This window comes from Pseudomyrmex gracilis, unplaced genomic scaffold (genome assembly GCF_002006095.1).
Source record: "Pseudomyrmex gracilis isolate BER0280 unplaced genomic scaffold, ASM200609v1 scaffold_109, whole genome shotgun sequence".
Taxonomy (NCBI): domain Eukaryota; kingdom Metazoa; phylum Arthropoda; class Insecta; order Hymenoptera; family Formicidae; genus Pseudomyrmex; species Pseudomyrmex gracilis.
Window position 1 is genome coordinate 83,527 of NW_018020693.1, and position 14,183 is coordinate 97,709.

The following is a 14,183-nucleotide window of genomic DNA, read 5'->3' on the forward strand; positions in this document are numbered from 1 at the left end:
TTTAGATTACTTTTAGGAGAGGAGAAAAAAATATTATTACCATTATTATACATTATTATAGTACTGCTATTACAATTTTTGCAAAACTGGCTCAATATTGTAATATACGACTATCAGAACCTTTATCGAGTACCAAAATAAATAAGATTGCTTGCTAAGGTAACGACAAGTTTATTTTCACTTCTCATTTAATTCGTTTTAAAGTGTCATGTATATTGTGTGATGATTTGTGTCACGAACGTAGTATTTTCTCTATAATATTGTACATATATCGACTATATCAATCTGTTTCCTCTATTTTTATTAAGAAAACACACGTGGTCCATATATGTCCTTTGTTTTTGTTTTTATTAGTCGATATATTAGGAAATATAAAAAAAAAACGAAATATACAGTTCGATAAAAAAACTTTCTCTGTCGTAAAATTGTTTATTTAAATTATATATCTTAAAATTTTTTTACAATTGTATAGAAATCTACCGACGCGCTTAAGTTACATACATTATATAGTTCATCCGTAATATCTTTTGTAATATACGTCGTATCATATATCTATAAACGACAATACAGCTAATATTGAAAACAGAGAGAAAAAAAGAAATCTTCGTTTGCTCTAAATAACCTTCTTTTTTTCTATTTGTTGAGATTGTAATGTACAGAGTTCTTTCTAGAAAAAAAGTTTTAATATCATTTTTGACAAATTCAAAATTGGCACTATCGCAAATTAAACGTTTTTCGTCGTCGCGAACGTAAAATTTACGATGTTTCTTGCTTTCTAGCATGATTTATAAAAATCATTTCTCGCAATCATTCGAAAGAAAAATTACGCTGACTTAAATATATATATACACATACATATATACATAAATAAAACTCGATTAATTACTTATAGTGTATTCCGATATATCGCGCGGGATACATTTTTTTACTTGTATTAATAAATAGAATTCTCTACGCGCCTCGAGTACAAGTTTTTCGTTGTATTCAGTAGAAAAAGGCAAGATGTTTAATACTGAAAAATGATATTTGTGTTCCTTTAATAAACTTTAGAATTTCTCGAAGATCAATATTCAAATAAGCTTGTACCTCGGCTTATGTTGGCTTGTTATGTTATTAAATACGCAAAGTATTGTTTTTAACATGTTTCCTATAACAATAAGCGCGCTTAAAATTAATTGGTTCCATGCTGTCGGCACTCGGTCTTACGAACGTAATTTTTTTATACGCGTACAATTCTTTCTATCTAAAAAATTTGGCTGTAAAACAGGATATTTTTATCCTTTTCTTTATAAAACAAAATGATCGTCGAAGAACAATGCGTATCAGGTTTTATTGCAACTACAATACATATGAAACATCTTTGAACGTTTCTTAATGTTTACAGCACAAAAGACATCTCGCACGCTAAAACGAGAAGCTTGTTTTCTCGTTTATTCGCATTTTCTTTAAATGTGGGTAAAAAATGGACGGGATAAAGCATAGGCGATACGCCAATTTGGTAAGAAAGATATATATGTAAGCTGTACATTCTGCGCACATATTCGCCAGGACACAAGACTTTTATATATATATATATATATAAAAACTAATATTCTCTACAAAAATCAACAAAAAACATAACGTAAGATTCGGACTATCTCGTATCCGGGCGATTCTTCTGAAATGCGCGCGTGAAATTTTTTATAACTTGTTATGGCACGATGTTGGTGCAATATAATGCTGCGGTTTTTCTTACTCTTTCGGACGAATTATCGCCGAAAGGTGTTTTGGCAGTAAATTCAATTTTTTTCCTAGCACACATCGATTTTTAACGCACGCATCGTACAAACCGTCAAACATCCATGCTAACACCGTAGTCGGCAGTTATTTTTCACCGTTTGTATACAGAGTCTCGAAAGGAATGTGCAGTACTTTGCAAGAATAATAATAGCTAAATATTCGAGTAAATAATCAAAAATGTAACACTTTTTTTTCTCTCGTAATCGTGTTTGTCGCTATATACCATTCAAACTGTTCAGAACCGCTACCAAGGCTTACCGTAAAAAATATTTCACTCGTGATTATTATCACTAGCGGAAGTATTGATCCTTTCTCTTAAGAAAAATCTTTTATATACACGTACGTATCGCATTTCTCGAAGAATCAAATGAATATTTTGTGATACAAGCATCTTAGCGACAATCTTCTAATACAAATTGATCTTCTTTGTGATTGTTTTACGGCACATGTGACAAGTTTTAAGCGGGGCGGCGCAGTGTTCACAAGCGCCATGTCCGCAAAGAAACGCGACGTTGCGACGACGTTCCATGCAAATACTGCACATATTCGCCTCCTCGAGATCAGCGACTCTAGTTTCCAAATAACGTAATCGCTCTTTGTCCTTCTCCTTCTCTCGATCGTTGATCTCCTCCTTTCGTTTTCCTTCCGACGTTACGTCCTTCGATTTGTCATCCGCATTTGCTGAAACCTCACCAGTCGCTAGTTGACCATCTAGACAAACATGCACAAATAAGATATTCGTAAGTGAGATACAATTTTCTTTCGAAAATCTTATAACTGTACAAAAATACCTTGAATAGTTTGAGTTTTAACAACGGTGTGACCGCAACGCGCACAACCCATGAGTGTAATGCTATTGCTCGGATCAATTCGAATGTCCTGCTTTGTATTCGTTATGATTTCCGAACAATCCCGACATTCAGCAACTTCACCAGAACCGGGTTTCATCGCGTTTCGCAACCCTTCCGACACGTTATCTATTCCATACGTAGATGGTTCTACGTAACCGGTTGATGAATTTTCTATTCTGTAAAATGATTTAAGATCATTTCTTTACATATTCTTAATTAAGTTAGTTAATTTTCTTTATTTTTGAAATTAAACGCGAACAAAAAGAATCATTTTAGAAATTAACTTGTGACACTTTTATCTACAAAAAATAATAATATTCTTCGGGATCTCTTACTCTAATTGAGTGTTGTGACTTTGGTATTTGTAAGACCGTAGAAGATCGGCAAGCAACGTGACCTGTAGAGGATCGACTGAATCCTCTAGCAGATCGAGCGGAGTCTTGTCCTTGTTATTCTTGACTTGCTCAAGTAGTTTGCAACTTTTGTCCACGCTTATCAGAAAACACGCTAATGCTAATTCAGTCTTTGCACCTTGCCTCGCCAGGTTTTGCCAGATCTGATCGACAGAAAAAGAACGGTTAACCGCTTATCGTCTCATCGTCGTTAGTCTCAAGATCTTAGATATCCTACCGCGTATATGAGCGGCGAATCCCGGCTGCTTTCAGGTGTGGGCGCAACAGTCTGCTGATTCGGGCTCTTGGCTATTGCGATGTGCAGCACGGTGTCACCATCCTCGTCCGCGCTTCCTATGTCCGCATTATGATGCACCAGCAGCTCAACAAGCGACCAGTGTCCTTGTGAGGTTGCCAGATGTAACGGCGTTTGCCGTCGATTGTTACGCAGATCGACCTTGGCGCGACCGCGCTGCGAGAGAAGTGTGGCCGCGACTTCCCGGTGTCCGTTCAACGCTGCCAAATGCAACGCTGCAAATCCGTCCTCCTTTTTCACATCCACCAAGTGACGCGCGCGTGTCACCAGCCTGTCCATTGCGCTATGAATTTTCGTTCGAGTTAGACGAGAATTAGATAAATATCAAAAAAACATCTCAAGTTAATATCAAGCTCTTAGATATCACTCGAGCTTTTGACTACATTGAATCGTTACATGATTACTGAATTTGTCTCGTATACATACTGAGCATTGCCTTTGAGTGCGGCGTGATGCAGGACGTTAAAACCCCGTTTGTTCCGTAACGTGAAGTCAACTCTCTCGCAGGCGCACAACGCGTCTATCACATCCAGCGCGTCTTTTCCGATCGCGTCGTGCAGAGCCGTGTCGCCGTACGAGTCTTGCAGATTGACGTCGCAGTGGTAACGTAGCAACACTTTTACGCACTGCGCGTGTTGCTTGTTGACCGCTACGTGTAACGCGCTACATTTGCCGTTGTTGACGGCGTTGATAGCTGCGCCTCGTGACAACAGCAGTTCCATTATTTCTGGCTGATTTCTGTTCAATTAGAGGAAAGAACATTAATATATTGCGAAAATTTAAGAGGAACATTAGTGACATACCCAAATGCCGCGTAATGCAAAGGCGTATCGCCATCCTCGTCGATCGCTCGCAGAGACGCGCCGGCGTCGAGAAGAAGAGTACAAAGCTCGCGTTGACCCTGATGCGCAGCAACTTGCAAACACGTTTTTCTGCCACCACCAGGTGCACGCGCGTCTACTCTGCCGGGATACTTCTGGAGGAACTCGCGAACAGCAGCCACACCGGCTTCGCCTCTGGCTGCATCTCTTAATATTTTCTCTACTTCGCTGTCGGTATCGTCTGTATCACGCGAATAAGTTAAATAGATGACGAATTCGTCACGCGATGTAAATAATATCATCTAACGATAAAACGCGAGAAGATAAATATACCTGGACGATCTCTAATTTTATTCGCATTATCATGCGCGGCAACCACGTTTGAAGATACGGGAACGACGCTAAGTGGATTAAACGTCCACGTGTGGCCGTCCAGCGCCACACGCAAATCGCCATCGGAATAGATTTTAATTACTTTCCCGGTTTTTCCCAGAGCCTATACAATAAGCATATAATCAATATCTCGTATCTGTGTGTGTTTACTATATTTTTACATAGTTGCAATACAAGTTTAAAAGTGTATAAGAATGTGAAAAAGGCAATCGGACTTACATTTTTCATGACGTCTATCCATTCACCGTGACCGCGCTGATATTGCTTCACGGCAGCCAAGTCGCTTTTTACGCGCACGATATCACCGAGAGAAAATGCTTCTTTGGCGGTGACTTTTGTTAGAGCGCCCGGATGAAAGGTCCATCTGTTGTTGCAGCCTTCGTATTGTACACGAATATCTCCCTTGTCTGTAATCCGGTGCACCGTGCCAATCTAGATTAAAGAGAGCAATTAATTTATATTACACGTGTGTGTGTATTACGAGTTTTTTTTACTTTTTTTGACTTTTGCAACATACCTTTCCTATGTAATCGGCCATGCGTGGGTTCCACCCGCCGTGGCCATCCTGCATTTCTTTCAAGGTGTCGACTTCGATTAGAACTTTTACCTTGTCGCCGACATTGAAGGTCAGATGAGGCGAATTAGACGGCGTACCGGAGACACCGCTTCTAACTGGTAATGAGGTATTTCCGTTGTCCGATATGATTGGTACCGGTTGGCCGAGCAGCGGAAGGTGCTCCTTATAATAAGTACCAGCGTTGGCCTCTTCTACGTAGCACAAGTCCACACAACCTTTATAGCCTAAGCGATAAACATTGGTACTACCAGTAGACCACGTGACGGTCGCGACAGAGCGACTGCTTTCGTTATCCCATCCGCGTATATCCATAACTCTGCCAGTTTTACCTAAAATATAAAAAAAATACATTGGTTTAACAAATTATTCTCTATTTGTATCTTTGAAGTTAATTCAAATAGAGTGTAATTACCACGTCCGCCGTCTTGATTCCCCCATTCCCAGTCCGGTCCACGGATGACTTTCGCTCCTATGAAAATTCCTTTCAGTGGTATTTTGGCGCAGCCTTCTCTTGGTCCCAGTTGAACTCTATGTTTAATCAAAAACAGTTACGATTTTATGTTGAGAATCAATAACACAAATTGTATTTCAAAATCTTGATTACCAACCCTGCAGAATTGGCTGTTTGAAATCTCTGAAATGTGTGAGTCAAATAATGCTCGTCAGCCATGTAGCACTGAGTACAGAGATCATAGTCGAAACACTGAGTGCACTTCCATCTGATGCCAATTATTCCATGTCTCTTGCAGCCATCGCAAATAATGTTGGTGTGCTTGACACCAGCGGCTGCATTGTCAAACACCAACAGATCATAAGCACTTTGATAGCCAATTCTGTAATTGCTTCTGGCACCATGGTCCCACTGAACAATAACTGTCTTATCCGGTGTTCGATCAGTAGGATTTGGACTGGAAACAGAATTTCCTGTAGATGGTGGCTTTCCAATCTCTACTACTGTTCCGGCATGACCTTCACCACCATCCTGTTCGTCCCATTTCCAGTCCTGACCACGGACGACTCGCAAACCAACCTCCAACATCTCCAGATGTAGATAATTTGGCTTCTGAAATTACAAATATATTTAGTACTTTAAATAAGAAAAGTAGTATTTCAAAAAAGTCAAAAAAATATACACAAAGTTTAATTTCACGCGATTGTAATTTATCACAAAACTTAATATTTTATGTTTTAGCAGTTTGAAGTGTAAATTTTTTACAAAAAAATCACACAAAACTTTATCCCTCCAATTCTAGTCTGACCGAAAAAAATCGCATGATATTTGATTCAGATTTCATTTCTAAAGAGAAAATTGAGTGATGAAAGAATGTTTTTTTTTATTCTCACGTACCTGAAAACGGCTTCGAGCTCGGTCTCGCGAGCTGGAATTCTATGAATCATATGCGGTGGTGCGGTGGCGCGGCCGATAATCCGCGAAACCGTGCCTGGCGGGCACTGACGAGACGACGCTTTCCGCAGCTGGAAACCGGTCGTGAAAAAAGGTCGACATTACGTAGCATTATCGCCAGGAGGATTACGCACACTCCATCGCCGGAGAAGACGACAGGGATGAGGACGATGACGGCGACGATAAAAGAGTTTCTATATTCGCGCTGCTAACGACTGTACTCTCGTACATAACTGTGGGTTCGCTAAGTGATGGCGCTTTCTTCGGCCCGGGTAGTCGACCGTCGACCTGCCGATCCGCGATGCACGGAGAAGTAATTAAAACCTTAATTTTCTTTCCTTCTCTTTCCTCCATCAAATCTTCCTCTCTGTTTATCTTTTTTCTTGCTCTGTTGGCACTCGGAATGAATCCTTTTTCCTCACGCAAGTTTATTCCGCGACATTTTCAATAAAACTAAATGAAATTTTATGCGCTCATATTATTTTGTATATGCTTACATTCAGTACATAGATAGATAGATAGATAGATAATGTTTATTGATTCCCCTTAGGGTTACAATACCTTACACAAAAAACTTACATCTACTCTTACAGCTAACTCTCTTACGCAAAAAAAAACTTACATCTACTCTTACATCTACCATCTTAAATCTACCTTCCCTCTGCCATTCTTTCTTTTCGCTACCCACCCTAAGGCTTAAGCTTTCTCCGCCTTAATGTTGTCCCCAGGAATTCCCTAGGCCTCTACACCCTCTGCCCCTTCTGCACTCTCTGCACCTTTTACTCACCACCTTCCTTCCCTTTGCTAACCCTAACCTCCCAGCTTCCTGCCACCCTTTAAGCCTGTTCTACAATACAGTCGTAAGTCGTAAGAAACCGAGGGTGTTAAAGGGTCGTCTACAATGGAGAGTTTTAGACTGTAACAGTAAGAAACTGACAAATCACAATCGATTATTCTTCTGTACTTTGCCTGTGATTGGTCAATTTCTTACTATTACGGCCTACAACTCTCCATTGTAGACGGCTCTTAAGTCGTAAGAAACTGACCAATCATAATCGATTATTCTTCTGTAATTGGTCTGTGATTAGTCAATTTCTTACGACTTAAGAGCCGTCTACAATGGAGAGTTGTAGGCCGTAATAGTAAGAAATTGACCAATCACAGGCAAAGTACAGAAGAATAATCGATTGTGATTTGTCAGTTTCTTACTGTTACGGCCTACAACTCTCCATTGTAGACGGCTCTTAAGAGTTTCTGTCATAGCTTTTTGTGGACATGGATCTATTCCGTGCTAAGTTTGTGGACATGGTTCTATTCCGTGCTATGAAAACACCAACGTGGTGGGGATACGCACACAAGCGAGAACCGTCGTCATACATCAACATAATATGTCTGCACAACTCCACGAGCGCACACGGACAACGGTCTCGCTTGTGTGCGTATCCCCACCACGTCGGTGTTTTCATTTTAGCACGGAATAGAACCATGTCCACAAACTTAGCACGGAATAAAACCATGTCCACGAAAAGCTATGACAGAAACTCTTATGGCCGTGGCCGCTCTCAGGCTTCTCTCTGGTACACGTCACTTATAGTATAGATAAATGCGAAAGTTTTCGCAACATTAGCCACATACTGGCTGGATGTGCGTAGTTACGCTTGGATATTTTTGGACTTTTTTCGGTGTTTTTTACACCGATTTTTTAGTTTGTTTGTTATTTTAACGAACATGTAACTCCGTGACTTGGTGTTGAGTACCCAAACCACGGTTTTAGACCTAGAAGTACGAGTACGTAGAATGGCATGTGGACTTGCGTTGTAAGTTCATTATGCCGAGGGACACTTAACAAATAAATATTCGTGATCGTGTAGTACATGTGAGTCATAAAATCTTGTTTACAACAAAGACATAGCCTACTTTCACGTATTTTGTTTACGGTGTTTGAACACACCTTATCAAAGACTGGCCATTACCTAAACCCCTCGGGGGTCGGCGCCATATTAGCAAAGAAGAAGAAGAAGAATAGATAAATGCGCGCATATACGTGAAACGGAACGCAGCTCAGACGTGAAGCGTTTGATGCAGGAAGTGATGCATTGGCGGGATCGAATTTTTCAAATGAAATTTGTTTACTTTATCGATGCCGAAATTTTGCTCGTGCAAAAATGGATCTCGATCTAATCGAGTTTCCGGTTATTATTGACGAAAGCAATGAGATTATTACACTTTTACTAAATAAGGAAACTGCTGAAAAAGCTACTCAATGTAGTAAACATATTAACTTTACATATGTAATTACCTCAAAAGTAACGAAAATAATTTTACAGATGAACAATTTTTACAAAGTATTATAAGTTTTACTATACAAGAGCGTTTTTCTACAAAACTTACGTTATAAAACAAGTGATAAGAAAAAATATTACCAAGTACACTTGTGTACATTTTAAATTATTAAAACCATTATGTAACAACTAAAATATTATAAATATTATAAATATAGTATATTATAAATATACTATTTTAATGATATTTTTTAATAAGACTCGATTGATAAGGACTTGAAATAAAAGTCGAAACGTTTCGAAACATATAAAGATTTATTAATTATCTGCACAACATCCTGCATAGGCTCTACATAGCCATAATTCGATTTGATACTTGTATAAGTATATTTTGCAAGTCAATAACAAAAACGTTAAGATCGTGCTATAGCAGTGACATATTCAATATCTAGCACGAATTATTAACAATAATTTCTGAGTGTACGTTATATACTTCTTAGTAGGTTTGCTTATAATTTTTTTTCTATTATTTTATGTCACATATGTGTCATACAAAACTAAAATCTTTCTCTATTTTCATTTTGTGCGAAACATTTTATGTAGTTTTGTACAAAAATATATGCATAATATTACTATACTTTGTAGGTATATATAAGTTTTTGTAATCTTGTATATTTTTTATTTATTTAATATTGGTTTAATTTTCATATTTATTGATATAATTTTCTGTCGATTAAATTTTATAATTATTATGAATACATATAATAAAAGATCGTTAATGTATTTTCATAGAAACACTGTCGTCAAATATTTTAGAAGTATTTTAATGCAAGTGCAAATTATAGCGAATCTCTCAGTCTATTGTTAAAATATGAATTTATTACATTTCTTATTTGCTACGTAATATCTTTCAGTAATGCAGATCAGTAAATTAATTCTACGGACAAATAATTTTTCTATGTGTATAAAAAAATAAGAACAATCTATACATTATAAAGGATTATTATTAAAAAAAAAGAATAAAATATAGAACACGCCATTTTAGGCTTTTCTCGTATAAAATAGTGTGTTAATATGTACAAAATTTAGTATACACACATTTTCGGATTGTAAATAGTAAAACAATCTTATTGTTAACTTTGAACACGGTTCGTGCGTGCTTTTGTCGATGTCATGTTTACAAAAAAAAGGTATTGGGAAAAATAATTCGACAGTTGAACTTCGCACTACTGTATCAACATATAATATGTGTATGTTTTCGTATGAATTCTCTTTTTAAAAAATAACACAAGTTTCGCGCTAACACTGTTCAGAATCTCTCGATTATCCCGTATCTCGTAATATCGATGCGACGCTCAATGCTGCGATGGCATTGAGCAACCTAATAATTACATAAACGTATAAACAATTAAACTACTGAAATACCGGCAACAAAATTGTATATCGCCGAAAAAGCAGTTCAACAATTTCATACAAAGATATACATATATGTATACTAAAGCCGATCAATATCGACCAATGATTCTTTCTCTCTGTCAAAATCGGTATTCAATAATAGTTATTTCCTACGCACGGATATTCGTAATCGAAGACCGATTTTGATACGTGATAATGACTGGCCGCTTCAATGAACGATAATTTAACACGATTTCGATTGCAAAAAATGTATTTATTAATTTCTCGCGATTTTCGTAGACTCTTTGTTGCTGGTAACATGCTCGAGATCGACTCCGTCGTACTCAAGACCGCCCGTATTATCATAATACGCGTAATCGTAATCGTTCTTTTTGCCCGATTTTGGCGATGTCGTACTGCTGCTGTTGGGTAACCTGGTCGTCGACGTGAACGGTCTCGCGGATCCGCTGACGTAGGTGACTCCACGTGGCGTTGTCGTTGGCTGACCGGTCCTCTGAGCGCTGGAACTGAAGCTGTTCGGATTGTACGTGGTAGCGCTGGGAGGTCGCCTACAAGATAGATCAATTTTTTATTTATTTCTTATAAAGCGTTTATGTGAAATTATATATTATAGAAAGAATATTTAAATATTTAACATTACATAATTTTTTAGAAAGACAAATTTAATACTAAGTCACTATCAACGAGTCGTAGAAGAGCATGCAAAAATTGGTAATTTTGCAATACTGAAATTCTTCTCTTGTCGATTAAAAACAAATTATTTAAATTTAATTAAATTATTTCTTTGGCTATATAAATAATTTCTCTTATAAATCGTACAACATTCTAATAGAACTATCAGTGCACACGAAAAGTATGATAATAAGAATTAAATTTAACACATGAAGCTTGAAAACTTACCTTGGTACTGGCGTGGTGCTCTTCGGCGATTCGGCGAGATGATTGATACTCGCGGGACTAAAACCGATACCGGCAGAGGATCTCACCAGATCGAAGCCGCTCGTGCTGGTCTCGATGTAGTACGACTTACCGCTGCTTCCGTTATCATAGCTGTACTGAGTTGCTTTCTTGGGTGGTTTTGTGCTGTCGTAATACTGAGTGGAGGGCTTGATTGCTTGGCTCGTCTTATCGTAGTACTGACCGCTATTGTCGTTGCTTCTCAGAGCAGTTTGCGCGACGTTGTTGTCTCCGTTCACGTACTTCTTCGTCGCTGGACTGTAGGTGGTAGGCGTGTAACTATTGCTCGCAAAATTGTTGGTGAAATATTTCGCAGTGGTCTGAGAAACGTCCTGTCTGGTCGACGTGATCGGTCTGTACTGTCCGTTGTTGTTATTGTAATTATTGTAATTATCGTAAGCAGCGGACGCAGGTGTGGTAGACTGGTACGCGACGTTGCTGGTTCCTCGTTGGATGTTGTTGTAATTTTTCTGTTGGTAATTTGTATAATCAACGGTCTGGTACTTGGTGCTTGGTTGAATAGTGGTGGACTGCTGGAACTGACTCTGATAATTTTGATAGATCTTTGGGTTGTAGCTGCTAGGTCTTAGCGTTGTGACCTGAGTGGAGCTACCGGTACTTTGTTGATTGTAGTTCGAGTTGTAGATGTTATAAATGTTTTGCGGAGTCGTTCTGGAAGTTGTGCTAGGCGACTGGTAGTTGTTGAAAGCTTCCTGATATGTCGTGCTCGGTCGATATGTGGATGACGGTGCGCTATATCTCTGTGTGTTCTGATTTTTATAGTTCTCTTGAGGTCGAACGGTCGTCGATGAGACGACGTACGTTGTGGGTCGTTGATTGTATACATTACCATTATAATAATTGCCGTTATTATAATTGTTCTGATTGGATACAGTCGGTGCCGATGTTGTGCTCGACGGTGAATAATTGCCATTGCTAAACGATTGCTTCCTGCTGACCTTCCTAACACCGCCCTTCTTTTTGTTGTCCTGACTCGCGTCTTCCTTATACGACTTCTCGTTCTCGTATTCGTCTTCTTTGTTGTTTCTGTTGTAGAAATTGCTGCTACTGCTGCCGCGCAGTATGTCGCGATTATTGTAATTTGACGAGGACACTCGGTTCACCGCGTTCGCGGAGGAGCGCACCGCGTCGCTGGTCTCGCTACGCTGAAGATGATCCTGTGGTTCGGCGTCGCTGCGTAAGTTGTCATAATGCACGGATTCCAGACCGGAACCGATTCTGTACAGATCGAAGTTGTCGCTGGCATAGTACAGAGTAGCGGCCTCGCAATCCACGTCGTACCAATCCGCACAGGTTTGACTTTCTTGGTCGAAAGCAGTATCATTGGGACATAAGAACCTAAATAATAATTAAATCACCATTGACTTCTGATAAATTTAATGATTCGAACAAACTTTCTCTAAATGTGTAATTTAATTATGTAACTGAAAAATTTAGAAAGTTCAACGTATAGCATACACGCACTTACTTGTAGTCTTGAATAGTACCAGCTACAGAGACGCAAACGTGAAAGACTTGACAGTCTGTCTCAGGATCTGCATAATAACTGCCGACAATTTTGTTGCGACAACTGAACGAGGTTTCCGGCATGTACTGCTGAGAATACCTTGGCGGTGGCCGCTGCAGACCTAATACGCAACCCCATAATATTCCCACTGCAATCAGATACCCAAACATTGTATATGACGATATATTGAGGAGTAGAAAAGAGATAGAATAGTTCATATTAATATTTTAACGAGTATGACTCGCGATTTTTTTTCAATCTAAAAGAACTGATGCACTTTCATGAGATCTATAAAGAAATCTTTCATCAAATCTCTTCGATCGAAATATATTCGGATATTCGATTGTAAACACGCGACCGAAAACTCGAACACACGGTGAATGTCTTTTCACGGATCATGAAGATCCAGTAGCGATATAGTCTTGGCGGATGTCGATGCACCTTTCTATTTCGGTGAGTATCTGTATGCATAAAAGAGTGTGGATATTTATGCAGTCGTGATCACACGCACGAGGGAATTGTGTTCGATCGAAAGTAACACCGCGTTTTCTACAAACGTGTTTTAAATGAGATCTTTTAAAACTATCACCGAATAAACACACACCTTTTCGAGAAGCGCATGCCAAATATTCAAATGTTTAGGGACAAGTAGCCAATCTACTATAGTCTGCAGTATTGTGTATTCTTAGTTTTTTTATATCGGCAATTTATAAAAAAGATAGATCGAACGAATGTTAATTTGAGAAAATAAAAAGTTTTTATTTTATTTATTCAAATACTTGAAGAGACAAATTTTTGGATTTACTCATATTGATTTAATATTTTTTCACGAAGATATATTACCATACACGTAACAACTAATCCATTTTTACGAATAAATATTGTTAGCACGAAACAATTTTTTTCTCGAGATCTATTTTAGCAACTAAACTCAATATCACTGCGTTCGAAACACGTACCCGATATCAGAACAATGTGCCGTTTCGTGGACTCCATGTTGCTCGTCGGATCTACGGGGGTGATTGCTTCTCACTCTCGATTGCGCTTTGGATTTTAGTTCACACTCCCGCGTTACCTTGCGCGATGGGACTCGTAGACGCGACTGCAGCAGCGCGAAGAACGCTCGAGCATGAGAAGAGCAGAGAGAACACGGTCGGAGAAGATACCTTCTGGGAGGATGAAACTTTGCCGGGTGAGCCGCGTGAGAGACGATGGGGTAGGGGCCCCGTCATGTTGCGGAGAAGAGAATGTGTACGGGATCCGCGCTGAAGAACGTAACGACGTCTTTCTCGTTACGTCACTTCTGGCAATCGAGCTCGCTTCACCAAGCAGCAGCAGCAGCAGCAGCAGCAATAGACTGCGAGCATAAGTATTCCACAAAATATTACCCCAAAAGTAATTAGATTTTTCGAATTATAGTTTTATTTATAAGATAGAAATCTGCTCTCTACACTCAAATTAATTTT

General features: G+C 38.8%; 1 protein-coding gene across 1 annotated transcript; it reads right to left on the minus strand.

Moving 5' to 3' along the window:
* Positions 1-31: 31 nt before the first annotated feature.
* On the minus strand, positions 32-14,044 carry LOC109856154 (E3 ubiquitin-protein ligase MIB2-like). Its single transcript, XM_020431127.1, has 15 exons — positions 13,677-14,044; positions 12,679-12,865; positions 11,133-12,548; positions 10,495-10,780; positions 5,738-6,192; positions 5,542-5,657; positions 5,070-5,458; positions 4,772-4,984; positions 4,493-4,655; positions 4,142-4,400; positions 3,765-4,076; positions 3,261-3,621; positions 2,966-3,186; positions 2,571-2,806; positions 32-2,490 (listed from the first exon to the last, which is right to left on the minus strand). Exons 1-15 carry the CDS (start codon positions 13,711-13,713, stop codon positions 2,186-2,188), a joined length of 4,956 nt encoding a protein of 1,651 aa, XP_020286716.1. The 5' UTR covers positions 13,714-14,044; the 3' UTR covers positions 32-2,185.
* Positions 14,045-14,183: the final 139 nt, after the last annotated feature.

Bases quoted from the DNA above. Each gene is read 5' to 3' on its own strand.
- LOC109856154 (XM_020431127.1), bottom strand. From the start codon at position 13,713: ATGGAGTCCACGAAACGGCACATTGTTCTGATATCGG. The intron at 5,658-5,737 runs GTTGGTAATCAA...GATTAAACATAG, and splicing joins CAAACAGCCAATTCTGCAGG to AGTTCAACTGGGACCAAGAG. The intron at 2,491-2,570 runs GTATTTTTGTAC...ATGTTTGTCTAG, and splicing joins TAAAACTCAAACTATTCAAG to ATGGTCAACTAGCGACTGGT.